The 27,898-nt window shown below is 38.3% G+C and overlaps 1 protein-coding gene across 1 annotated transcript in view; it reads right to left on the reverse strand.

Annotated features, from left to right (window-relative positions):
• The window catches only part of LOC127526659 (uncharacterized), an 85,400-nt gene extending 58,241 nt beyond the window's left edge, over positions 1-27,159 (reverse strand). The window contains exon 1 of the mRNA XM_051922609.1: positions 27,047-27,159. Within this exon, the coding sequence (XP_051778569.1) occupies positions 27,047-27,159 (113 nt within the window). The remainder of the gene's footprint in view (positions 1-27,046) is intronic.
• Between the last annotated feature and the right edge of the window lie 739 nt (positions 27,160-27,898).

The following is a 27,898-nucleotide window of genomic DNA, read 5'->3' on the forward strand; positions in this document are numbered from 1 at the left end:
AGTGGGTGTTCTCAGTAGTGCATCCTTCCTAACAGTGAAAAAAGCCCCAAGTTCTTATAAATATTATTTTTAACTAAAATGAAGAAGATGAATGGATGGATTCATAAACTTTATGTTTGGAATATGCCTTCATCCAAGGTAATGAACAAGATTAGTGTGCTGTGCAGAACTGCTTACATAAACTTTTATATTTGCAGCCCAGGCAAATAAAGTGACTTTCTTTGGATCATACAGCGAGTCACAAAGGGGAACTATGCTTTCAATCTTATTGTTTGATTATTAAAAGAAAATTAAAAAAGAAAAAAATATCATTCAAAAGAGAGGGAAGAAAAGAAAAACACAAAACAACTGACAACTGAACAGAAAATGAATACTAGCTTCCCCAATGAGATCTGTCAGATGGGATGGTTTACCTACCATCATCTTCCTCCTAAACATCCCATTTCTTCTATATTCTTCCTAAAGTGCCCCAGCTAAACGTTAAACTGAAGAGGCCAGTGGCAAAGAGTAGCCTTTAAACCCTACAGTTCTGAGATCAGTCCTATGGTTTCCCCCTAAGTATTCCCTCTGTGAGTGCCAGGTACCCCAAGCACCAATTTCATAGTAGCACCATAGATGTTCATGATGCCTACTCTAAAAATGCAGCAGGGCTTCCATTCTCCCATATGGGAACCATTAGCTAACTTGTAAAGCTCTGGAGGAGTTCTCCTAGTATACAATTAGTCCCTTCCTCTCACCTTGGTTATCTTGAAGTAACTACATCCAGAACACCATGCAAATAAGTTATTATAGTAACGCCAAGGGTTTTTTCCTGACTAATCTTTATTTTCCGTAAGTGTTGTTTTTCAATTATGTTTCATATTTGTATGCAATTTCTGTTTTGTTTGTCTGTAATTTTGTAATTAATCACTGTCACTTTAAATTTGTATCTGTTCCTTGTGTTGTGTGGGTGGTACTGCCAGAGATGGTGTCACCTTGATGTCACTGATGCTAAGACTGTATATTGAGCCAGGGAAGAGGATCTCAGCAGTGGGTCATTGAGTTTGTCAAGGTTATTGTATTTGGCTTTTCTTTTGATATTTCTGGTTTTATGTGTGTGTGTGTGTTTTTGTTTGAGTTCTTTGTATCTGCTTGCTGGATTATATATTGAGATTTGTTCACTTTTGGATTGTTTTTAGGCAACTACTTTTTGAGCTTTTTATAAAAATAAATCTTCCTATTCTATTTATAAACATTTCTTTTAGAAAGATTTTTTTTTAAATTTGCCTTTGCAAGACAGAGATTATCTGTTCATCTCCCTTTAAAGACATTCTTATTATATTTTAAGACATTTCTAGCATTTTGAACTTTTGATGCCCACACCTCTTTTAATCCTGTGTAGGCTGAAGCCGCCTAGTAGAGCTTTGGAGTCAGGTTGTCTTAGATGAGTCCTATTCTGGCAAGTTAGAGCAGGTCCGAATCAGACTTTTGGAGTGTATTTTGTAGATCTGTAATGCTTTTCACCATGTCTGGGACTTCACATCATGACATAAGTAGGATATGTCACACTAATTATTGGAGGAGTGCCTCAGTTTGTGAAATAACAACCATGTGGATCCCACCCTGTATCTTTTATTACCTTAAGGCTAATTCTTCTCTTTGGATTCCCTTTATACACTTCAGAATTCATCCTGCTACTTCTGCCAGGAGTCATATCATCAATAAACACCAGTGGCTGAATTCCATTCACAGTCATACACGATCTTGCCATAAAACTGCCTCCATCATGCTTCACTGATGATGTGGTATTCTGTCGATTATGAACCGCTTCTTCTCTTCTCCATGCTCTTATTTTCCTTTGTCCAAAGAAAATTGTTCCAGAACTTGACTGAATTTAAAAAAAATGTTTTCTGGCAAAGTCTAATCTGCCCTTCCTATGATTGATGTTTACCAGTGCTTTGAACTTTGTGGTCAACCTCTCTTTTTACTTTCAGGAAGTTTTCTCTTGATTGTAGGCATGGGCAATGTTGGGTCTACTTCCAGAGAGTGTACTTGGTTTGGCTAAATGTTGTGAAGGGGTTCTTCTTCACCAAGGACAGAATTCTGCAATCATCCAGCACAGCCGTCTTCTGTGGTTTTCCAGACCTTCTGCCGTTGCTGAGATCACCATTGCATTTCTTCTTTTTAAAAATGTACCAAAGAGCGGATTTGACCACTCCTGGTGTTTCTGTCATTTCTCTAAGGGGTTTGTTTTGTTTTCTCAGCCTAATTATGGACTGTTTTAACTTGCACAGACAGCTCTTTGGACCTCATATTGAGAGTTCACAGTGACAACTTCCAAATGCAAATTGCAGACATACAGTAGAATCAATTCCAAACCTTTTACCTGCTTAATAATTAATGAAATAATGAAAGAACTGCTCCCATCTAGCTATGGAACAGCTTATCAGTTCAATGTCCAAATACTTTTGAGCTACTGGAAATAGGGGAGCTATGCAGAAAAATGGTTGTCATTACTAAACGGCTCATACGATATTTTTGGTAAACCCCTTAAATTAAAATTGAAAGTCTATACTTCAATCACATAATGATTGCTTTATTTGAAATCCATTGTGGTAAAGTAAGGAGCCAATATTATGAAAAATGTGCTACTGTCCAAATACTTATGGACCTGAAAGTAAAACTATACAGACTCATCAAGCAGTGACAAACAATTGCAGAAGAATTAAAGACAGAAAAAGATAACCCTGTAGAAAATGAATGCTGTTAAAACAGGCCCTTGAATCGAAATAAAAATCACTCCTTAGGAAGAATAAACATTTCACCTAGAGAAGCAACATTAAAACAAAAAGATGAATTGAAGGGTGGATTATACTCAATCTTATAATTCAATTCCTTGGTGGTTACCTCTCACTTGTTCACTTTTTATGAGTCTTCAAACAGATGAAAGTTTTAGGAGTCAATGCCTCCAAGTGTTCAAATATGGCACTCCAGTACTCCTGAAAATGAAATCATATTTTTCTAAGACTTAGTATAGGATTATATCTTCACTAATTAATCCTACTGGTGCCTTGTGAAGGTTTTCATATTACCTTGCTCGATGCTGCCGGCATAGGCCCTAGCTTGTGCAGCCGTAAACTAAATTTAGTGGGCTCAGGAAATGAATAGACCACAAATTAAGATTATCCAATGCCATTTTTATTCACCTATAAAAAAACAAATATTTAACAAAAACACGTTTTTAGTGAAAATATAAAGCTGTGTATTTTAGGCTTTTATAAAACTCGTGATTCTTGTCTTGTGCGTATTACTGTCAGGACAAGCCTTAGCTCCCCAGTCCAAAACTGGATTAAACAGGTTCAGTAATGAAGTAATGGATGGGCTTTTATGAATTTATGAATAGTTAGACATTGTTGTCTGCTCTTTACATGGAGTCTTATCTTGTAAAGACCAAACATGAATTCTCGCCTGAAGACATCTGCTTGGGGGCTGTCAGTCTATGTTTGCCCTTTCTATGAAATGCTGTTATGAGTACTTATATATATTATATTATCTTTTATTTGTAATATTTTTTCCTATTTTGTGTTTACTATGGCTAAATAAAAATAATGTGCTACAGCAGACCAGCAATAATAATAATAATAATAATACATCTTCTGCGGTGGGCTGGCTCCCTGCCTGGGGTTTGTTTCCTGCCTTGCACCCTGTGTTGGCTGGGATTGGCTCCAGCAGACCCCCGTGACCCTGTAGTTAGGATATAGGGGGTTGGATAATGGATGGATGGATGGATAATACATCTCATTTCAAGGCGCCTTTCTAAACACCCAAGGACACCACAAAGTTAATAAAATCATAAAACCAACAAAAACATGAATGCACACATACACATATACTGTAAATATATTGTGGCAGGTGGCCGGGTGTGGTCATCAGCCGCCTGCCTATTTAAGGAGCCACCTCCCCTCATTCAGGGCTGGAGTCGGGTGAGGAGGTTGACGAGGTTGACGAGGTCAGAGAGGAGGTGGCAAGGAGAGGCCTGAGGAGAAAGAGAAAGAGAGGTGGCTGTATGAGCAGCCTGGACTTTGGGAGACTGTTGGGGTTTGTGGCGGTGCACTTATAGATGTTGTAAATAATAGTGTAAATAAACGTGTGGTGATGAATGTAAACGTGTCTGCCTGTCTGTGTCCAGGGCCCTCCTTCCACAATATCTATATCTATGGAACTGAAAATACAGCAATAAGAATATAGCCTAGGTTCATGTAGTGTAAGCTAATCTAAATAGATAAGTGTTAAGACGAGATTTGAAAATAGGTAGGGAATCTGTGTCCTGAATGTTTTGTGATAGTGAGTTCCAGAGACAAGGAGCACTACGACTAAATGCTCTGGAACCCATGGTGATTGGGCATGCAAGGGAGGTAAGACATGGAGGTATGAGAAGACCTGAGGTAGAGGACCTAAGAGTGCGGTTAGATGTATAAACAGAGAGGTATAATGGAGCAAGGTTATGAAGTGCTTTGAAGGTAAGTGGGAGAATTTAAAAATCAATGCAAAATTTAACAGGAAGCCAATGCAGCTGATTAAGAGATGGGGTAATGTGTTGCACGGAAGAGGTCTGAGTTATAATACGGGCAGCTGAATTCTGAACAAGTTGGAGTTTATGAAGAAGCTTATGTGGGAGATCAAACAGAACAGAATTATAATAATCAATGTGGGAAGTGACCAATGCATGAGTAAGGATGGTGGTGCCATTTAGTGTGAGGAGGGCTGCAGGCGTGCAATGCTATGGAGATAAAAAAAGATGACTGTGTAACATTACTGATATGGGATTCAAAAGACGGTGTAGTATCAAACATAACCCCCAAACTCTTAACCTGAGGGAAGGAAAAGACTAATATAAAATAACCAGCTGAGTAAGCCCGAGCTGTAAAAAGCCCGGGCTCCTAGAATCTATTGAAATCGTAAGAAAAAAAATGTAGAGATGTCAGGTAATTGAAAGGAACTACTCTGGGCATCTCTCTCCTAGCTTTCATTTTCCCGATGTGCTCGCCTCACTTGTGTTTTAGCGGCAGGAGGAAAAGTAAAAGGGATACCGTATTGCCAATGTGCTTATCTCGCTTGCATAAGAGTTTCTCTCTTTTCTCTGCGGTTTTACTTTGGTGACAGAGTCGCTTTCTTCTTCTGAATCGTTAACTTGGGGCCGCCTTGCCGGCTCTCAGAGCTTCATGCTGTAGTAGCCTTGCACTTCCAGGCCGGACAGACAGACACACACACACTTCCACACATGGACATTTAGTTTTCTGTTTCCTTGGAGGTGGATCCCTTACCCTGACTCCACCTCTCACTTCCGGACTGGACAGACACACGCACTTCCACACATAAATGTTTATATATAAGATATTTTAATACATAACAAACAATTATTGCATACAAGATCAACAATACATTACAGTACAATAAACCAGTTCAATGAACGTATATGTGTGAAAAAATTATCCAGTTTCGCACCCAACCTACAAAACAGGGATGTCGATTTAGTTGTACTGCACAAAATTGGTGAAAATTAACATGTCTGAAAAATGGAATTCCTTTGGCTCTTTAAAGCTCATTGAACATTTCTGAGAAACTTTTAACCTTAACAGTAAAAATTTCTCCCTGAAAACCACTGGCTGTATAATTCTTTGCTGAAAATAAAAGAAATGATTCAGTCATTTCTACTCTTTTAGTAAAATTATTTTATTTGTCAGTGGTTCAGTGGTTAGCACAGATGTCTTAAGGCCCACATCCTTGCCTGATCTGTGTGGAGTTTGCATGTTCTTTCTGCCAGTTTTTCTCCAGGTGCCCCTGCTTGACGCCCTTTTCCCAAATAGTATCTTTTTGGTGAATTACACTTTCTAAAATGAGATGGGATGAGTGAGTCTGGGAGTGTGTGAGGGTAACCTGCAGTAGACTGGCACTCCATCCAAGGAAGACTTCTGCCCTGTTACTGAGGCTGCTTGGAATGTTTCATATTAATATGATACTGTGCTGACTGAAAGAGCATTCATTTTATTACTGTAAGGGAAGATAAATCATATAACAATATTAGACAGTTTGAAATACTTTAAGCTCTTCATCTTCTACTATATTAATTTCAAGGTAATTAAAATATGCAATGAAACATTTCTTACATTTGCAACTTGTAGGACTGGTTAATATACAGTACACAATACTAATAGTGATGGAAATATTAAAAATATTAGGATGTCAATGCAGTAGGTGGCCGCACTATATGGGCAACAGAATGGCAAAATGGTTGTCACATTTGCTTTGGCACATCCAGGAGTGTGGCCCTATATTAAGTCTGCCCATTCTCCCCATTTCTGTATTGGTTTTCTACCTACATTGCAAAGACACGTTTTGCTCAATTGGTGACTTTGAATCAGCTCAGAAATGTGTGAAAGAGTGTGGCTATATACAAACTCGTGGCCTACAATAAAATGGCAGAGCTAGGATTGGCTATGGTCTGATCTGGATTAACCCTTGCAATGTCTTTAAAATTTAACCCAGTTTTGTGCTTGCTTAAGGATAAAACGTTTGAAATTTTCCTACATTTTCCCAATTAATCGGCAGTAAAAAACAATGTAACCAACCATAATGTGTATAGTTTCTCAACAATGTTTACTCTGCCATGTCTTTCAGGTCAGCTTTGACCCACCATTGACTTTAATGGATTTCTTAAAGTCTCTATTTATGGTAGTTTGTTTGTTCACAACCCACTTTTCAGCTCAGTAATGTGAAGGCTTTTAGTTATGGAAATTTATTCATGTCAAAATTAAATGCAATCCGACGTGTTAAATGCACTGAAATGTAATTCATATGCATGTGAACTATTTAATTTTAGCATGGTTTTATCGTGTCATAATAAAAACATATCAACTAAATGACTAATTGCTTTTCACTACGGCACATAATTGTCATGTTAGTTTAAAATGCGATATAAAAGCACATTGCATTTTAATTCCTGTTCATAGATAGCATGTCATAACTAAAAGAAAAGCAAATGTATTGTATTTCATTCAGTGGTGGCTCCGTGTGTATTACATTTTGATTCAAAGCTTTCCAAAACTAAAAGTAATCAAATGACCAGTCACCATCAAAAGGTGGGGCAAGAGGTGTCAACAGTTGGAGGAAGAGATGTTCCAATCATGAGTGGGTTGTACTTGGAAAGAAGGGGACCAAGAAGATGATAAGGTAGGGTATCTGCTGTCTTACTGAATTGGTGGAAGCTGGCAATCTACAGAAAATGACAATTTCATTCTCTTACATGTCAAAATCTGGTTATCACAGAGGTTATGAATAAAAAGCTACAAAAAAACCATCCTCCGATTCTAACAATATTTTACTATATGCGGTATTTAGTTAGAATTACTAACAACCAGGATCAAAATGCAGAAATGTTTAGAAGTGGAATCACCAACTGTTGTGACCCCTTGACCCAAGTTTTAATGCTGATTGGTCATTTGATTGTTTTTAGTTTTGGCACATTTAAAGCACTGTCTCAAATTGAAATGCAGTACACATGGAGCTACCACTAAGCGAAATACAATGCATTTGCTTTTAGTTATGACATGCTATCTATGAACATGTATTGATATGCAATGCACTTTGGTGATGCATTTTAAATTGACACAAATATTGTGTGCTATAGTGAAAAGCAGTCAATCAGTTGGGGTCATATTTTGTTAATAAGTGGTGGCCGCTGAAAAAAAAATTTGGGCGGGGGTACAGTTTTAGGGGGGGATAAACTGATGCAGCACTTCATAGCTCAGGAGAAAAGAAAAGAAAAAACACATACACTGTAATGTTGCCAAAGGGTACTTTGAGTAGTGAGAAAAGCACTATATAAAGGTAAAGAATTATTATTATTGTTATTAGAGGTAGTAGTAGTAGTAGTAGTAATAGTGTAGCCAGAAATTTCTTTATGGGTGGGCATACATGAAACTAGGGGGAGGTGAATAAAATTTCACCCAGATAAGACGGTTTATACAACTTGACCGTCAGCAGCCGAATGAGGGGGATCCTGTAATAAAACCCTGCTCAGTAATGGACACAACATTAAAAGATGGATGCACACAAATTCAAAGACCCAGCCATTAAAGATTAAAATCTATTCTTCTTGGCTACTATAAGAAGATAACTAAAAGCAAACAAAACAAAAATTTTACTGGCATGATAGCATCCAAACTATAGACACCAATAATAGCCTATGGTGAACACCACTATCAATTGAATGTTTTTCTGTTTCTCGAGCTCTCAGTAGGCCTATTACTAAAGCTCACTAAGGGAATAAACACACAATATATAAAAAGAAAAGACAGAGTCTTTGCATGTTTTGTAATCATACAGGATGGTATTTAGTACTATAGTACACTATGAATTATGCAAATATTTACAGTTACTACATCATCAGATCAGCTATACATATAATAATGTCAGTATCGTGATATACTGGAATTAATTCTCAGAGGATTTCAGAAATTCTGTTTATTGTCAAAATTATGACAAAGAAAGCACAATATTTTGGGCATGTCTATAATATTGCTTAAGGCCAATGTCATCATTATTTTTTCTTCTTAACATTCAGCCAGTTGCTAAGGCACACAAGTTTGTTCACATTTTCAGATACCATAGTAGATCTCCTTTTATGGAAAATATGAAGAAGAAAAAAGACAGCTGCATGGAACAAAACCAAAAAAGGCTGATTTTGAATGCAAGAATAACTAACCATTTGAATCACAACACCCCAAGTCTACTATCAGGCAGTATGCATTTTGCTGGTTTGTATTTATTAATACTAGGGTACTTTACTCGCCCACCCCCTTCTCCCGCGAGGCGCGCAATGCGCCAGCCACTTTGTGTCTCTGACTCTCGCGTTGTGAAGAGGCGGGCTGAAAGCACGCTAAGGAGATGCCTCCTCTATGCTTGATCTGCTGGCTTGCTGCTGCTGCTGCAGCTGCTTATGCCACGTTGCGAGATCTGCATGTCACGCAGTGCTTCGAACATTTAAAAGTCTGTACAGCAGCTGTCCTTTTGTCTCACTGCCTTGTCTTGCGGGACGTTAAAGTGTCACAGAGAAAATCACATCTCGACCCAAGATTTTTTTTTTATAATAGACAGATTTAGTTTCTGTTTTATAGGTGCATTAGCTGTAGAATGCCTAGTAAAAGAAGGCAACTGTTGTTACTTTACAGGATTAGGTACGACAGCATTCTCCACAGCATCCTTTTTAATGCATGGTTTAGAGAATTGATCACTTACATAACATAAACCTAAAAGCAACATTAAAATCTCAGGAACTGATATCCTTGCAAATAACACACACACACAAAGACCTGCCCTTCCTGTATTTATAGTTAGCTTAATAACGCGACTCTTTATCATCTTTTCAATAATTATAAAAACAACAACGCTATGATACATAAGCCGACGCTTGCAAGCGCGTAACTCACCTCCACAGTTCAAGTAGTTTCTCCAGCCAGGTTAGTTTATCGAACTCTGCAGATGTTAGCATGGCCAGCTCCTCATTGCAGTGTGTGCATACTACTTTGTTTTTACACAGAGAGCCATTTGTTTGTTTTAAAATGAGTTTCCACAGAGAGGTGTCACAGGTGTCTCTGCCATTGCTACACCCAGTCGAGCTTGCTCATCTGTAGTTACATAACATTAAATGCGGGTGTGATCTGTGAACCACTAAATCGACAATTGTCAAATTACATTAGATTAAAAAAACCTAAAACATTTCTAATTCACTGCCAATAAATGTGTGGGTGTCCAGGGCACAGAGATGTACGTCCCCAGAAAAATCTGAATGCAACCAATTAAAGGTCAGCTTCAGGTCACCTGCTTGCCAAAAGATCAAGGACTTACATACAGTCTCATTTGGCCAGCGTACTTCAGTCTGGAAATATAGGTTTTCAGACAATTTTTTTTTTTTCAACACAGAAATTAAACAAATACAAGTCAGAAACAATTTTAATGGATATTGACATGCACTGACACCAGGCACTTTGGGCAAATACATTTATTTCATGATTATTTCACATTACCTAATACATTTAAGTAAAGTTTTTAAAATATTTGGAGGGGCGGTGCTGCAGCATCAAACATTACAAACTGCCACTGTTGTTAATTATGACACGATAAAGCCATGCCAGAATTAAACAGTCCATTTGCATATGTATTGCATTTCAAAGTAGTTAACACGTTGGATTGCATTTAATTTTGGCACAAATAGTCTTCCATATTTAGTAATGTGTCCTAGCTTTACAAAGTGGAAAAAAGTTTCCAAATGTCACATTTTGCACAGCTGCACATTTTGAATGGTGCCATGTCCATCCGTCCATTTTAGAACCTGTTTATCCTGAGCAATCATTGGGTGCAAGGCAGGAACAACTCCTGGACAGGACTCCAGGGTGAAAACACACACACACACACAAACAAGTGTCAATTTAGTATTTGCCATTTCACCTAACCTGTGTGTCTTTAGATTGTGGGAGGAAACCAGAGAACCAGGAAGAAAATTCAGAATTCACATAAGGCTTCATGGTCAGGTCAACATCCATAAGGCACAGTATTAAGCCAGTATAAGAGTTCAATAAATCCAGGACGCATGGAATATACATTCATTGCACTGAGAGATAACATATAAAAATGCAAATGAATGACATTGTGTGATTCTCTTTCACAACAGTGAGAGTGATAAATGAAAAAAAAATTATAAATGTATTGGATTTTCCCTTTGTAGCTATGACAAAAACTATTTACAAAACTCTTAAGATAGTTTTTTCCTTTTTTCTTATGCTCTGTGGCTATGAAGCTGCAGCTAAATATGTCATATATCCCATGTTCTGCAGAACTGATTTTGATTGAAATGAATTTTGACTGGTTTTCCAATAGTTGGCAAATATGAAAATGATAGATAGATAGATAGATAGATAGATAGATAGATAGATAGATAGATAGATAGATAGATAGATAGATAGATAGATAGATAGATAGATAGATAGATAGATAGAACAAACTATTTGTCCCAAGGGTAAATTAAGCAGTAAGCCTTGTTTCTACTATTTAAGTGATGTTGGTCTAAGTAGGTCTATTCCTTTGAGAGCAGTCTAGCTCTGAATACAGAAAATACAAAACGCCTTGGCAGAATTTGAGCTCCTCCTACATGTAGTCACCATTTCCTATTCATCCCTTTTTGTGATGGAGAATTGTAACTCTTTCTTCTGCATATTGATAAGACCCTGTTCTTCGTAGTAAACAAGCAGCTGGATTTCATATCCTGCTGAGACATTTGCTCATAGTAGACTGGATAAAAAGGGGATTATTGGCCTTTACAGGGCAGGACATTCATATGCATGCTGTTGATTTTGATTTGCTGCTGCAGATGTAAATTGTCTCATTGCACACTGATTTGAATATAGTATATGAAGATGGATAGCTGTCTCTCTACATTTAGTGAAAGCTATTTATTCATATAAGAGACTGCAAAAACTTGCATGAAGAGACAGTCAGTTTTTGACAAGGAAGTGATGGAATTTAAAAACCTGTCACTGGTATTGCATTGAATGCATGAATTAAATTCAGATGCTGACTAATTAATTTTTCACCCCCCCCCCCTTCCATTTCTTGAAACACGAAAACTCATCCCCACAGCAATGTGTGCAATGTAGAAATGATCCCCAGACAGGATGCTTACTTATCATAGAGGGTGTTCACTCATATTAGTGCAGTTTAGAATTATCAATCAATCTATTAATATAAGTTTACACTGGGAGGAAAGGGGGACAAATATGTTTAGAATATGCAGACTCCAGATTTGGTCTCGTCCGTTATAGGAGATGGACGTCTGAAGCAGGGCTCCGCTAGCACCAGCTTTATTTTCCCATGTATTTCATATTATTTAGAGGTATCCTGTATTTAACCCGACCAAGGAACTTCCACTATAATATACAAGCATGAGTAATAAGAAGAAAAGTCAGAAAGAAGCGGAAAAGAAACTTAAAGCTGCATCAAAGTCTGGACAGACAGTGCAAGGTATGGCCTCTTGGAGACTGACCTGGAGCAGGCAGACAAATGCGCAGATTTCCTGGGACCCCGCTCCATTGTATCGTCTCCAGTCGAGAGTGAAAATGGGAGCGAAGGTGCAAGTGATACAGGTCGCGATGGATCGCCGATTTCTGAGGATCATTTGAGACTAGAAAAGGCCCTGCAGGATGTGCTCTCATCTACTCATCGTGAGACTGCAGCACCTGCTGTAACAGGAGCTGCAATTCCACGAAATCCTAAAAAAACTGTCCAAACTGAAAACTGAACTGAAAGAGATGATCGCTATACTAGCCACTGCCATGGCTACGGCCATAAATGAACTTAAGAAGGATAACAAGAATGAGCTTAAGAAGGCGAACATTGAGCTTAAGAACAAGTTTAAGAAGGATAACAAAGACCGGGAAACGTGTCTATTTAAACGTTTTGACGTGAACTTTAAAGGCATGTTGGAGAAATTCGAGGAACACATCGAAGAAAATAGATCCAAACTGAAAATGCTTGCCAACCAGGTTAATGACGTTACAGATCAGCTGGATGACGTTAAGCAGGCATTCATGGCTCGAGTTGAAACAGCGAAACAATTGGCGTCTAATGCCGATGAAAAAGCGACAGCTGCGAATTCCGAATGCAAAAAACTCGGAGACAGACTTGCGGCCCTGGAAGATGGGTGCAGAAGAAACAATATAAGAATTGAGGGTATACCTGAGAAACGAGAAAGCTCAAACCCAGTGAAATTTGCAGTAGAATTACTCTCTAAAATAAATTGGAGATGATTTTAAACTCGACATTGAGATAGCAGCCTCTTATCGCATATACAGATCAAGCCCCTTTAAACCTAGGTCTTTTATTGTCCACTTTGAGCGATTACGATGCAAGCTTGATGTGATGGCACTTCTCAGACACAAGCAAGAGATTATATTTGAAAATAATCTTATTCATATTTTCCCCGACTTCTCACCATCAACAGCTGTAAAACGCGCAGCCCACTTTAACATCAAAAAGTTGCTACAGAAAGCCGATATCAAATACAGCCTCTTGTATCCCGCCAAACTGAAAGTGGAAGTTCAAGACCATTATTATGTATTTTCAAGCAAGGAGGAAGCTGAAAGGGAACTAAAGAAGCTGTTTCCGACACTCTTTTGAAAGTTAATAAGGAGCCGTATTCTGTCAAGGCATGGGAAGGACCTATCATGTGCTGTCGGATCCATTTTTAAAGAGATTGGTATTATAATTATACATCCTTTTCTTTACTTGAACATTATATGTTTATGTCTTAATTACAGTTATAGACGTGAGTGTGGAAGTAATTAAAGTAGGGTTTGGTTTTTTTTGTTTTTTTTTTTGTTCTTTTACTACCTTTAAGTAGACTGTTTAACATCATACTCTTGGTTTATTGCTATTTCTACTATTACATTACTATTACTATTACATTATACTGTTACATTAGGATTTACTATGTTTACCATAGACTACTTTTTAAAATCATTCCCAGGGTTCATTCTTTTATTATCTTAAAATTGCTGAAGATTATTTTAAGCTTAAAGACTGTTAATGATTATATTTTCGGCAGATAGTATTTAGAATTCAGCTGCAATAGATATCTCTTTGTTTTAATTCTCTAACGCTGCTGCAGGGTGGGGTTTGTTTTGTTTTCGACGTGCTCTGTCTCTTTGTATGTCAGAGGACCGGGACATCACGAAGTGGGATCAAGCCTCATGTGGGGAGGCAAAATGGGGGGGTGGGGGGATAAAGGGGGGAGAGAAGGAGAGCAGGCTATATCTAATCTATTCTTCTAATCCTTATAACTATAAATGTCAATGAAACAATAGGCTAAAATGCAATAACTCATGGGGAATTTTGAAATTAAGATTAAAACTGCCTCACTACCAGTTAAGACTATAAAATGACATTAAAAACTCAGAATCAATGTCTCCATGATGGGACAGTTAACTTTGTAAGCTGGAATGTTAAAGGCCTGAATCACGAATTAAAGAGAAAGAAAGTATGCTCTCACCTAACAGATTTCAACGCTAGTTGAATAGTATTTTTACAGGAGACCCACTTACTAAGCAAGGATCAGTTTAGACTACAAAAAGACTGGACTGGCTAAATGTTCCATTCTAGCTTTATAAAGAAAACTAGAGGGGTGGGAATTCTCATACACAGAACAGTTCCATTTGTAGCATCAGATGTAGTATCGGACCCTGAAGGGAGATATGTGATGGTCATGGGCAACTTATTTAACAGTAAAATTATTTTGATAAATGTTTATGCACCCAATGTCAATGATAAGGAATTCATGCAAAATCTATTTGCATCCATTCCCAATGTGAACACTCATAAAATTATAATGGCTGGGGATTTTAATTGTGTTTTAAATCCACTCATAGATAGGACTCCTGTGACAGGGGGGACGACATCTAACACTGCAAAGACAATTACACAGTTTTTAACTGACCACAACTTATCAGACCCCTGGAGGTTTCTTAACCCAAACTCAAGATCATATTCGTTCTACTCACCAGTGCATCATAGCTACTCAAGAAATGATTATTTTTTTATAGATAATAATTTCCTGCCTACGATTAAATCGTGCAAATACGACACAATTGTTATCTCTGACCATGCCCCTCTAGTCTTGGAGCTAAAATCATTAAGCCCCTCACACTCACCTCGTAGATGGCATCTTAACCCTCTTCTATTAGCAGACGAGAACTGCACAGAATTTATATCCAAACAAATCAGCTTCTTCCTAGAGACAAGGTTTCTGCAGGAACACTCTGAGAAACTCTAAAGACCTTAAGAGGACAGATTATTTCATATCTTTCCCACAGAAATAAATTAGAAACCAAGAAAGTGTCAGAGCTAAGAAGCAAAATTACTAGAATAGATGAAGAACAATCCAGGCGTCCAAGTGAAGCTCTTCACAGGAAAAGGCAGGCCCTGCATACAGAACTCAACATCTTAACAACTAAAGAAACTGAACAACTTATTTATAAGTCAAGACATCATTACTATGAACATGGAGAGAAAGCTAATAAGCTTTTAGATCAACAAATTCACAAACAAGAAGTTCGCAATGCAATACCAGTAATCGCCAACATGAATGGAGAAGAAATCATTGACCATAAAAATATAATGCACGCATTTAGAGATTATTATAAATCCTTATATTCTACTGAGTTCAAAGAACACAACACACAATCTAATGCATTTCTGGACACATTACAGACACCACAAATAGATGCTTTAAGTGCTGAGGAACTGGATAAACCTCTGACACTAACAGAATTACTAGATGCTATAAAGTCACTTCAAAGCGGGAAATCAGCAGGCCCTGATGGTTACCCTGCAGAATTTTATAAGAAATTCTCCACTCAGCTAGCTCCCCTCTTATTGGCAACATTTACAGAAGCTAGAGACAACCAAATACTACCTCAAACATTTCGTCAAGCATTAATCACCGTCTTTCCTAAACAAAATAAGGACTTGTTACAATGTGCATCATACAGACCAATTTCATTCCTGAATAATGATGTTAAGATACTCGCAAAAATTCTAGCTAGAAGGATGGAGAAAGTGCTGCCCTCGGTAATATCACAGGATCAAACTGGAGTTATTAAAGGCCGACACCTATCTTCCAATCTCCGACGCTTGTTTAATGTTATATATTCACCAGCAAAATCAAACACCCCAGAGATATTACTATCATTAGACACAGAAAAAGCATTTGATATGATTGAATGGAACTACCTTTTCACTGCATTGGAGAAATTTGGGTTTGGCCAGAATATTTGTACATGGATCAAACTACTGTATACCAATCCAGAAGCTTCAGTTTGTATTAACAACATTTGTTCAGACTACTTTAAGCTAGAACGTGGTACCAGACAAGGATGTCCCTTGTCACCACTGCTCTTTGCAATCGCCATTGAACCATTGGCGGGTCACTGTCGAAATTCCTATCAGATAAAGGGGATTGTCAGAGAAGGACTGGAAGAGAAAATTTCTCTATATGCAGATGATATGGTTTTATATATATCAGACCCAGAAAACACTGTGCCTGCAGTTTTAACAGCACTCACAGAATTTCAAAAGATATCTGGTTTACAATTAATCTGAATAAAAGTATACTCTTTCCAGTGAATTCACAACCATATAATATTAGATTGGACACCCTACCTTTTACCATAGCAGATCAGTTTAAATACCAGGGGTAAATATCACAAGTAAACATAAAGCTCTTTATCAACAAAATTTTGCCGTCTGTATGGAAAAAATTAAGCAAGACTTGCATAGATGGTCAACCCTTCATCTCACTCTAGCCGGAAGAATTAACGTTGTTAAGATGAATATCCTTCCTAAACTTCTTTTTTTATTTCAAAACATTCCAATATATATCAATAAATCGTTTTTTAAGCAATTAGATTCAACAATAACCTCATTCATTTGGAACTCAAAACACCCACATATCCGAAGAGCAACTCTACAAAAACCTCAGGCAGAAGGTGGCATGGCTTTACCTAATTTTCAGTTTTATTACTGGGCAGCAAACATACAAGCCATAAAAACCTGGACACAAAAAAATGAACATACACAGGCTTGGTCCGCAATAGAAGTAAAATCCTGTAGTACTTCTTTATACTCCCGGCTCTGCGCTCCAATAAATGCAAGTTATAGCAAATACACTAATAACCCAATAGTGCTTTACTCACTTAGAATATGGAACCAACTTAGAAAGCATTTTAAGATGGAAATTCTTTTATCTGTGGCATCTCTGCAAGAGAACCACCTCTTTCAACCCTCGCAAACATATCCAGTTTTTAATATCTGGAAAAGTTTTGGGATTAAAATGCTCAGAGATCTTTATATAGAAAACATATTTGCATCTTTTGAACAATTACGTTCCAAATTCAACATATCAGCTACACATTTCTTTCACTATCTTCAAATTAGAAATTTTGTTAAACAGAAACTGCCCGATTTTCCTCACCTCGTACCTTCCACCATGCTGGAAAAAATACTGCTCAATTTCGAGGAATTAAACACCATTTCCGCATTATATAAAATCTTATTAGAGTCCCTACCTTTCAAAGATCCAAGAGGACATTGGGAAGAAGATCTCTTAATCAATATATCAGAAAATGAGTGGAAGGTAGCAAAGCAGAGAATTCACTCAAGCTCCATATGCGCAAAGCATAGAATTATTCAAATAAAATGTATATATCGAGCTCGTCTGTCTTGCTTAAAACTGTCCAAAATGTTTCCAGGGCAGGATCCAACCTGCGAACGCTGCAACCAAGCTCCTGCCTCACTGGGTCACATGTTTTGGGCCTGCACCAAACTAACATCATTTTGGACCAAAATTTTTAAGTGCCTTTCAGAGAGCCTTGGGGTCACAATCCCTCCTAACCCATTAACAGCTGTGTTCGGTGTTCTTCCAGACGAACTTGAAGTGGAGAAGGACAAGCAAACGGTGATTGCATTCACTACACTTTTGGCACGCAGACTTATTCTGTTAAATTGGAAGAATCCTAACTCTCCTCTGAGAAGTCAGTGGGAAACCGATGTTTTATATTATTTGAAATCGGAAAAAATCTAATTCTCAGTTTGAGGATCTGTACAGAATTTTTTTAAAACCTGGCAGGATCTAATCAATATTATTTTAGAATAAGAGAAATAACTATTACCGCATTTAATTCCCTTCTCCTTTTTTTATTTACCTATATATATATTTCTTCCTTTCTTTTGTTTATTGTTGCCTTATTAAAAACCCTTAAGCAATTCTCCTTTGGCTAAGCTATCCTTCTCAGGGGTGGGGTTTGATTTGTCTTCAATTTTTTTTGTGATAAATTGATCTATTTGTATGGAATGATTACAATAAAATTAATAAATAAAATTTTTAAAAAAAGAAGAATATGCAGACTCCAGCCAGAATATGAACTGGTGTCCGTTTAATAAAAAAAAATTATTCGTTGGAAAATGACCTCACAAAAGAAATTGGATATTCTAGCAGTTTTTCCAAATGATATCAGAAGCACTCCAAACCACCTTTAGAAAAGGCTGATGTCATCCTGAGGAAATAGCAAAGTGATTTAATCAAGTCAGTTCCCGTGGGAACTACAAATGTTTTATCACACAGCGAGTGCACAAAGTGACCAACGGCCATGACATTTACTGTGAACTGTTTTCTAATACAGATCGGCACACTGGATCTCTTTTGTGCACTTTTACCAGGGGATTTTTGGTAGAGCATAAGATAAATAATTCATAATATTAAAATTATTAGCACATATAACCAAATGCTAATAAGAATCCAGATTGATAACACAGCTAAATTATATATCTGCATAACCTTTAGCCGTCCTGGGAAGAACAGGACCTGATGAAGTCATTTGATTGTTTCTAACAGCTGTTAGCAGTACAGGTTGCTGGTGACTGTGAAATTGTGTGGCCATTGTCTTTGTAGCACACATCAAGGAATATTTGGACATTGCTGGTGATCAGATACAATATGAAGTGACTGCTATGGAGAGCTCTTGAGAGTAGTGTACAATACCCATACTCAAATGCCACAAAATCCAATAACAAAGAGGTAGCTTTAAATGAAAAGGTTTTCTGTAAGGTACAAAGGAAAAGGAATACACAAAATGTGAAAACAACAAGCACTTACCTACTCTAAGGTCTGACTATAGAATACAGCTCTGCACTTGCCTATCTTCCTAATTCTGTTCTCAACTAAAATATTCTAAGCTTGTGCTCCAGTCTCATAAGTGGCAGTTTCAGGTCACCCAAACCCTCTTTAGAGGAGTGTAGCTTCCACAGAGGCCATTACTCTTTTCAGCTGGCCCAAATCTCAGTAAAGGACAGGACAAGAGAAAGTGTCTTAGGAAATAGCCACTATGACCCATTGCTACTCTCTAGTTCCCCAGAGGGGCCAACCTTCAATTACTACCCTCTAGACAATCTTGAAGTCCTTGTAGTCTCATCCCAAGAACATTCCAGAAACCCCTGACATCCAGCATTCCTCCACAATGTGTACATGCTAGCGCCTCCTCTTGTGCATGTGTGATTTTACAAATTCCATTTTATAAAAGTTGGAGAACAGGCACCTTTTTCTGTTGTGAAGAACCTACAAGCCGGGAATGAGTAGGGCCTGTAGGAAGTAAGTAGTGCAGGGCTTCAGTTTTGATATTTCTCATCTCATTCTGTCTATGTTGTTTATGGATGATGGCAACCTGTTTTGTTTTCAGGGTCCTAGAAGTCTTCTGCACTGATCCAGTGGAACCCATGTAATTTTTTCAGTGCCATATGTATCAGCAAATGGTATCATTCCAGTCTGACGCAACTGAAAGAAAATTTCAACATTATTTATATTTGTATTTTTGTTTTTTGTTTTTTTTGCTATTTGGACATTACATACATAACATCTTCATTCTGCCATTTTATATTTTAACTAATAGCACTTGGACCTGCGGTCATCAAAGAAAGGTGGTGTATGTATCTCTCACAAAACCCAACAGCCGAGGTCACTTTTTAAATTCCTATTCTGCATTCAAAAAAGTGCTCTAGTACAATATTTGCACTTAGAAGAAAATTTAGAATGTATTTTCTTTGGCACAGTTTTAAACATTTAACTTTCTTTTACCATTTTGAATTCAATTCACCATATTCCTGTGGCATTTGCTCCCTAAACTGTATCTCAGTAATGATGATTATTGATGAGGAGTGCAGACACAGGTGAAAATGACACTGGATATAAAACTAGAGCCACTACATCAGTGTTACCTTCATTTGTGTGCTAGTCCACTATATAATAAAATACTAAGGTCTTTGTCTACTCCCTCAAAGCAATCTGATTGGTCAGTTTGGCTTAGGTGTTTTGACAAAAGAGGAAGTGCGAGTGTGAAACTCACAAGAAGGAGTAAAGAAATATGCTGAAAAAGTCGGCTTCAAAAATGGTAAGTATAAAACTGGACAGGAGGTGAAAAAGATGCCTCAAAAATAATGACAGAATCAGAGAAACAGGCTTTACAAGAACACACTTGAGAGACCGAGGGCCAGTTAAGATAACTTCAAACACAAGCAAAAACAGAGGAAAGGGTGGTGCTGAAGGTATACTAAAAAGTAAAAATTTTAAGATATGGCAAATTTTGTTTACATGTAAATATACCAGCACAAACCTCTGAAAGCAAAATAAGAGAACAAAAAGACTAAATAAACTAGACTGAATCATTCATTTGTGAAACTGGTTGGAACTAAAACCCCCAGTCACAGTGGCACCCCAGGACTGAACTTGGGAAACACTGTTCTAAGCTATTTGGTGTTCTTTATGTATGGATCAAGTCAATGAAGACACAGTCCTGTGGAGCAAGTGACTAGCTCTTCTTCTTTTGTCTGTCTCTCTTTGATTGTTTGTTGTGCTGAAGACAATAATCCATTGCACAATTCTGTTTCTGTATCTTGTCAGAGCAAACTGCTGGTCCACAGTTAACCAATTTTTCAAACTGTTGCTTCATTTTGGCAGCCAATTCATGTGTTGCCGGACAGCGCCAATGGCTATCCAAATGTTTTCCAGGTATGGTGAGTTCTGTCACAGTCTCATCCTGTCTTCTCATTTTATTTTTTCTGTTTTGATTTGTGTTTTAATCTTTGCTAGAATCTGCATTATAAATTCTTGAAAATCAGAGTTTCTGACTAATTGTAATTCAATTATACAGTTTTAACACAGAGTGATTCCAAATCTGAGGTTCGTTCTTCTGTTTCTTGCACATTAACAAAATCCACAATTTACTACTAATCCATTTTGCCTTTCCTCACATGCAGTGCCATTTTGCAGATCCCATTGCTTTGATGCATTCTCCGGTTGCTGGGTGGCATGTTAATAGAGGTCATGACCCTAACCTCATTAGGTTGAGGATTTACAGGTTGCCTCAAGCAGCTGTGTTTTAGCCGAGTTTGACGGATAATCCTTGAAACACTGTAGTAAAAACTTTCTTTTGATTTTTTCCAAGTTTTTGACTTTAGCACTGACTGTGATTTTTGGGTTTAGTTTTGGTTTCTGGTAAAATTTTGGTTTGACCTCCTGTTAATGAATTTGGCACAAGTCTTGACTTGCATTCACCTCCTGGTCCTCTCTCATTTAAATTACTATCTCTAGTCTTCAAGATAATGCGGCAGCTTAGAAGATAAAATAAGTTCCCTCGCATATTTTATGTGATGTTTATAAGTTATAATGTGAAGCATGAGAGCTATGTTTGTGCACAAACGGCCTATTTAATTTCAGATCTGTTTGCCAATATTTACAATGTTACAGGGTATCTGTTGTTAAGAAACGGGAATCCTTGGGGGGAAAGTGGTGAACAAAAAAAGTCAAATCAATGGAAAAATAAAGAAAGGTTATGTTTCATTTGTGGCAATTAATAACATTTTGTGTCCAATCATCCTCTAAAAATGGGAAATACTGAGATTTCTTTTTACTTTACAATTGTTAGGGTGGACTTATCTAGTAAAAACGTATTTAAGAATTTACTATTAATGAAAACATTAGTTAACAGTTACTGCACTTATTGATTCAGTAGCTGCTGAGAAATTAAGCATTGGATGAAATAATTGAAACTGATCAAAGTTTCATTGAAATTAAAATAAAAAAAATTATTCATGACTGTTTTACTTCTTCATTGACAGTGACAGATAGAGGCTTTACATAAAGTAACATATGCATTTTTTATTTTTCAATCCTTCATGCCGTAGATTTTTTTTTGTCCTCCATTGCTCCAAAAAAACAATACAATTATTGATTGGATGTTAAAAGAGCTCAGTGGAGCTCTTTTTGTAAGAAACGCTGCTTAATTAGGAATCCACCTATTTTATCATGCAACACCACACCTGTCATACCACCAGAATATAGTGCCTTTTAAGAACTTCCACCATAACCTAAATATGTGCAATAGAATTATTATTAGATGCTCACAACTTAAAGATGTCTGCATTAAAAAAAAGAGCATAGATTAGATCAGGTCAGGTCAGGTTCGGGAGCACCTACAGAGCCTGTGCACCTCAGAGAGAGAGTTTACGAAGTTCCTCTAAAAGCAGAGGAAGATGAAACAAGACATTTCACACACCTTCCCAGATGTGCCGCCTGGAATTGGGACCCAAGTTCTGCCATGCAGTGAGTGACGCCTCAGCACCACACCAGTTCCAATCCCCACAGGCTTGACCCCATTGGCTCTCCGACGGTTTTGATTCTTCCAGGGATGAGGCTCCCGAGGGCTTTCCCCCATCCCCTTCACAATGCAAGTAGTCTTCCTATGGGTGGCTGCAGCAGAGCTACTCCCACGGAGAGCAGAAAGAAGTCCTGTCTGTCATTTCAGAGCTGTGTAAGGTTTTTACGCTGGCTGGAGTGCCCAGGTTTTCCCTGCAGTTGGAGGACCATTTGTAGGGCTGGATGCAGTTTAACGTCATACCCGGGACAAAGCTGGGAGCATCAATCAATGGAGAAATATATAAGAGAATTTACATATAATAGCCCTATTGCCACAGAATTTGGTTTTTTTGTGGAGAAAAAGGATGAAATGACTCTGCATTTAATACTGTTAATGGATATTATGAATATAGGATAATGGCTAATGGTTTGGCAAATGCACCTGCAGTCTTTCAGTCGTTTGGTGATGGCATTTTTTAAAATATTTTGGAAAAATATGTCCCTGTGTAGATGATAATATTCTTATTTTTTCTAAAGATAAACTCATATGCTACATGTTGATGAGGTACTGCAACAGTTGTGGGAACATCTGTTTTTGTCAAATTAGAAAAAGAAATGTGAAAATAAAATCTTGTTTCTGGGTTATTGTCCATGGATCAAAGGTACCTACTATAGTCAATCAGTCCTTTCCAGACAGTATAAAACAAGTACAAAGATTTCTTTGGATTTCAAACTACTATTATTGTCGATTCTGTCTCCATAACGGAACAAGATGCAGAGGACAGAAAGATATGGAAGAAAATGATCCACTGTGGCAACCCCTAACGGAAGCAGCTGAAAGAAGAAGAAGAAGACTGTCGATTCTGTCTCCAATCGCTACCCATACCAAACAAAAAAAAGTGTTTGAACTAATGAAGATCAAAAATCTTTCATGCACTTGGGGTATTTGTTTAACTCTGCTTTTGGCATTGTGATTGTCTACATCTCACAAAGATTATATAAATTAAGTCTATGGCTGAAAAATACTAGAAAAGTCATGTAGTGTGACATTGGTCTAAGTGGTCAGGTATCTAAGAATCCAAGTCAGCAGATTCAAAGGCTGAAAGTGTCTGTTATATTTAGATAGATAGATAGATAGATAGATAGATAGATAGATAGATAGATAGATAGATCTTTATTGTCATTGTCACTTTTAAAAAGGATCAAAGAAATTGAAGGTGCAGTCGACTCAGTAATAAAAGTACTTTACAAAATTTACAAATTGCACTTGTTGACTTAAGGTCTATATTGCACATTTGGGAGAATGATATGGAGCAGTTTTATTCTGAGTTCAGGGCCATGATTGCTTTTGGATAAAAGCTGTTTTTAAGGTGGTTTGTCCTGGTTTTCATTGCTCTGTATCTCTTGCCCGATGGAAAAAGCTGGAAGAGGCAATGACCGGGATGTGATGAATCCTGTGAAATGTCTATTGCTTTTTTGCTGCATCAGGAGGTATAGATTTGTTCCAGAGTGGGGAGGGTACAGCCAGTTGTTCTCTCTGCTGTCCTGATGACCCTGTGGAGTGCTTTCCTTTCTGAGGAAGTTCAGCTACCGTACCACACACACAGTCCATACGTAAGCACACTCTCGATGGAACAGTGATAAAAGGCAAGGAGCAGATTTTTGGGGAAGATGGTTCTTTCTGAGGATTCTCAGAAAATTCAGTCTCTGCTGCACCTTCTCTAGCAGCTCCTTGGTGTTGGTGCTCCAGGTCAGGTCATCCTCCAGCTCAATACCCAGAAACCTGAACACCAGAACCCTTTCCACACAGGCTGGATGAGTGGCTGGATGTCAGTTTTGTTTTTTCTAAAGTCAATATCAAGCTCCTTCGTTTTATTGGTGTTGAGGGGCAGGTTATTGACCCTGCACCACTCTGACAGCCGCTCCACCTCATCCCTGTATGCTAGCTCACCCTCCTTGCCCGAGATGAGTCTGACCACCGTCGTGTCATCCACGAACTTTATGATCTTGTTGCTATGGTGAGTGGGGACACAGTCATATGTGTAGAGGTGCTGGCTGAGCACACAACTGTGCGGCGTCCCGGTGTTGAGGCTGAGAGCAGTGGAGGTGTGGGGGCCCAGCCTTGAACTCAGCCTTCTTCTAAGCAAAAGCTAATTAAGAGTGTTTTAGTTTTGATTTTTTAATTATTGATTTGTTGTTTTCTAATATATGAGGACAGAGGCACTGATGTAATTGGTTAGGAGCAAATTCATTAAAATGTTTTTCATTTCTTATGTACAGACTTACAAATTCATCTGCATAGGAAATTGCCCAAATGAATCACATTGTGGAACGTTCAAATCTTATTTTTGTCTTAATTTGAAAACTCCAGTTGAACTGAAAATGATAAGTTATTTTAAACTGAATGGCATATTCTTTTTAAGTTCTTAATAACACAAATGTAATGCTTGCCATATTATAAAACATGGTATTATTTCTGTAGCTTTTGGACATAATTTTTCTGCCTTCATTATTTTAATTATACTCTGCTGTGTTGAACTTGTATTAAATCTCCATACCCAAAAGTCAGAATGACAAATAGCAGATGTTCCTTGAATCCATTAGTTCTTATGGGATAATGATTTTCTAGTTGAGATGAGTTTCATTTAAAGACCTTTTCAAAAATGTATGCCCTAGATTAAACTACTGATACATGTATTTAAAGATTAAAAAATATAACTGTGAAAAGAGGTATAAATTAGAAAAAGGTGGCTTCTGGCGTGATTTCTACCTCTACCTTCTACCACTTTGCTCCATGTGTAACGGCAAGCAATTGTGCCATAGCCTAACATTGTAAGCAACTTTAGATAATTGTGGGAGCCAAGTATACAATAAATAATAATACAATAATACTATAACTCTTAAGACATGGTTTATAACTGGATTGGCAGAGGTTTGAACAGTTGCAAGCAAAACTTTGTGGGGCATTGTTAGTGGAGAAAGATGTTAGACAAATGTCATGACTGGTAGAAGATTTCCATTAAAGTCTAGACAGACCCAAGTCAGTCCTCCCTTAATTTAGGAACAAAGTTTGGATAAGCTTTAATGTGAGCAGCCATTTAAGATAACATGAACACCATGACATCATGGGTTATACATGCATCATGTGCCCAGCAACCATGCAGTATCATCGGAAAAAGACACAGAAACTGGAGGCACCCATCCAATCCAGAAATACAAAATGATGTCGATGCAAATAACTTCACCAAATGGCAATGTGCATTGAAAACAAATAAAACAAAATAGTGATGAAATGGCACTCAAATAAAACAAATTAAACAAAACCAGCGTATTATGTTTCATAATTCTGACAACAAATTGCTTTTACAAACACCTTTTTTGCTTTCTTTTTTACGGACTACACACTGGAACTAATTTCTGTAGTTGCCTAATGTGAGGTTTTTATACCAAAGACTTCATTTCTGGCAGCAGTTTCATGTTTTGTTTTGTATTTACAAAGGTGTTTGTTACTGTGTTAATTTTCTTTCATTACATATCGCCATGTTGATTCCCATCACGTATTCACAATTATTACCAATGATAATGTCACAGGAGATGACGATATAAATATAGTGGTGGTAACACACTGGTCACACTTAGTGGCTATAACAACTTCTCAGACACCTTAGCAATAGTTTGCTGATTTCCCAGGTAGTCCCTACCATTAGGATTGGCTTTTGCACTTATCTCATCTTTTTAGTTCTGTTTTCTGTATTTGGTTTGCTCTCTTAATTTTGACCTCTTCACTTTCCTTGACCATATGTTTTGGCACAGATTTCTTCTTCTGGTCTCACCTTTTTTCTCAGTAATCCTCAGGTACATTAACGTGTCCTTAACAATGTTTATGTAACCAGCAACTAATCCCATGTCTGCTTACCTGTAAGCAATGCTCAGAGCATCAGAGTTTTTACCTAGCTGTCTGTTTTATAAAATAAGTGAACTTGCTTCATGCTAAACTTCCTGGGGTGAAACGGAGCCATGGCTATTCAAAAACTAAGCACTATATCCATGACTTGAACCTCATCATTTGCAACATATACGGTATATATATTGTCACAATGAGAGACTCCAGACATCGCAAGAAGGTTTGGGGCAGCCACCCGTATATTATAATCCTGGCTGCAAAAGGTAGTTGTGTCAAAAAGTTAGCACTGGTAGTTTACACTACTGAGTCCAAGACAGAACTGATCTCCAGAGGAAGGGGAACAGCTTTTATGGAGAGTTGACCAAAAGTTGTGTCACCCTCAGGGCCGGAAGTGATGTCGCCCTCGGGGCCGGGGCCGGAAGTGTCTTCTTCTGGGCTTCGGCAGCTGGCGGGATTTCCCGGGAATGGTCTACAGGGAACTGAGAAAGACAGTCAGTACACCCCTCCGCCCCCTGGTCGGATAAGTTGTTATGATTACATAAGCCCTTCAGCTGCCTCCTACTCGCACGTATGTGACAAGGCCCCCCCTCATCCCAGACCCATCAGGTCGGGCAGCCTGCACCGAGAGGTAATGTGCTCGAGAGAGAGCATCGGCGTTGGCATAAAGAGAACCTTTACGATGAACAATAAACTTGTATGGTTGTAGGTCAAGAAAACACCTTGTGACCCGCATGTTCGACTTCTTGTGAAGGGCCATCCACTGTAAAGGGGCATGATCCATCACCAGAGTGAACTCACGGCCCAAGAGGTAGTACCTCAACTGCGTAATCACCCATTTGATCGCCAAGGCTTCCCTCTCCACTGCCGCATACCTTGTCTCTTCGTCCAGCAGTTTCCGGCTCAGGTACATGACTGGGTGTTCAGCACTGTTGACGCCTAGTGCCGAAGTAAGGGCCTGCTTTAAGTCACCAAATGCAGCTTCCATTTTTTCGGACCATACCATATTGTTGGGAGCCCTTTTCTTCGTCAAATCAGACAAGGGCGCCACACTCTCAGAAAACAGAAGTACAAACCGGCGGTAGTACCCGGCTAAGCCGAGAAAGGCTTGGACCTGCTGCTTGGTTTGCAGGCAGGGCCATTTCAAAATGGCATCTATTTTGGACCACTGTAGTCTTACAGTACCCCGACCCACCAGGTAGCCCAAATATCTAGCTTCTCTCAGTCCAAAGAAACATTTCTTTAGATTGATTCACAGCCCAGCCTCTCTTAGTGTCCACAATACTGCTTTGACCTGCTGTACGTGTTCCTTCCATGATGATGACGTCATCCAGGTAGGTAGCACTATACGCATTATGGTGTCACAAACTCGACTCAGAGTCATAGAAAGGTTTGGGGCAGCCACCCGTATAACTGGTTTCCTGGCTGCAAAGTCATAAATTAGGTACAGCACTGATGTGCACAAAACCGAGTCCAAAACAGAACTCAGGGAATAGGGAACAGGTGGAGGCTTTTAAAGGGGAAGACAGGAAGTGAGATGAAAGGGGTTGGGCTCATGAAGGTCTTCAGCCATAGGTTCGAGCCCAGACATGATATCACAGGGGCCGGAGCTGGCAAGGTCTCCTTCCATAGGCTCGGTCCTGGAAGTGACGTCAAGGGGGCCATGTGGAATCTCCCGTGAATGGCCTACAGGAAAGGGAGAAAAAGAGTCAGTGCACTCTGCCACA

The sequence above is a fragment of the Erpetoichthys calabaricus genome, chromosome 2, assembly GCF_900747795.2.
Source record: "Erpetoichthys calabaricus chromosome 2, fErpCal1.3, whole genome shotgun sequence".
Lineage (NCBI taxonomy): Eukaryota > Metazoa > Chordata > Cladistia > Polypteriformes > Polypteridae > Erpetoichthys > Erpetoichthys calabaricus.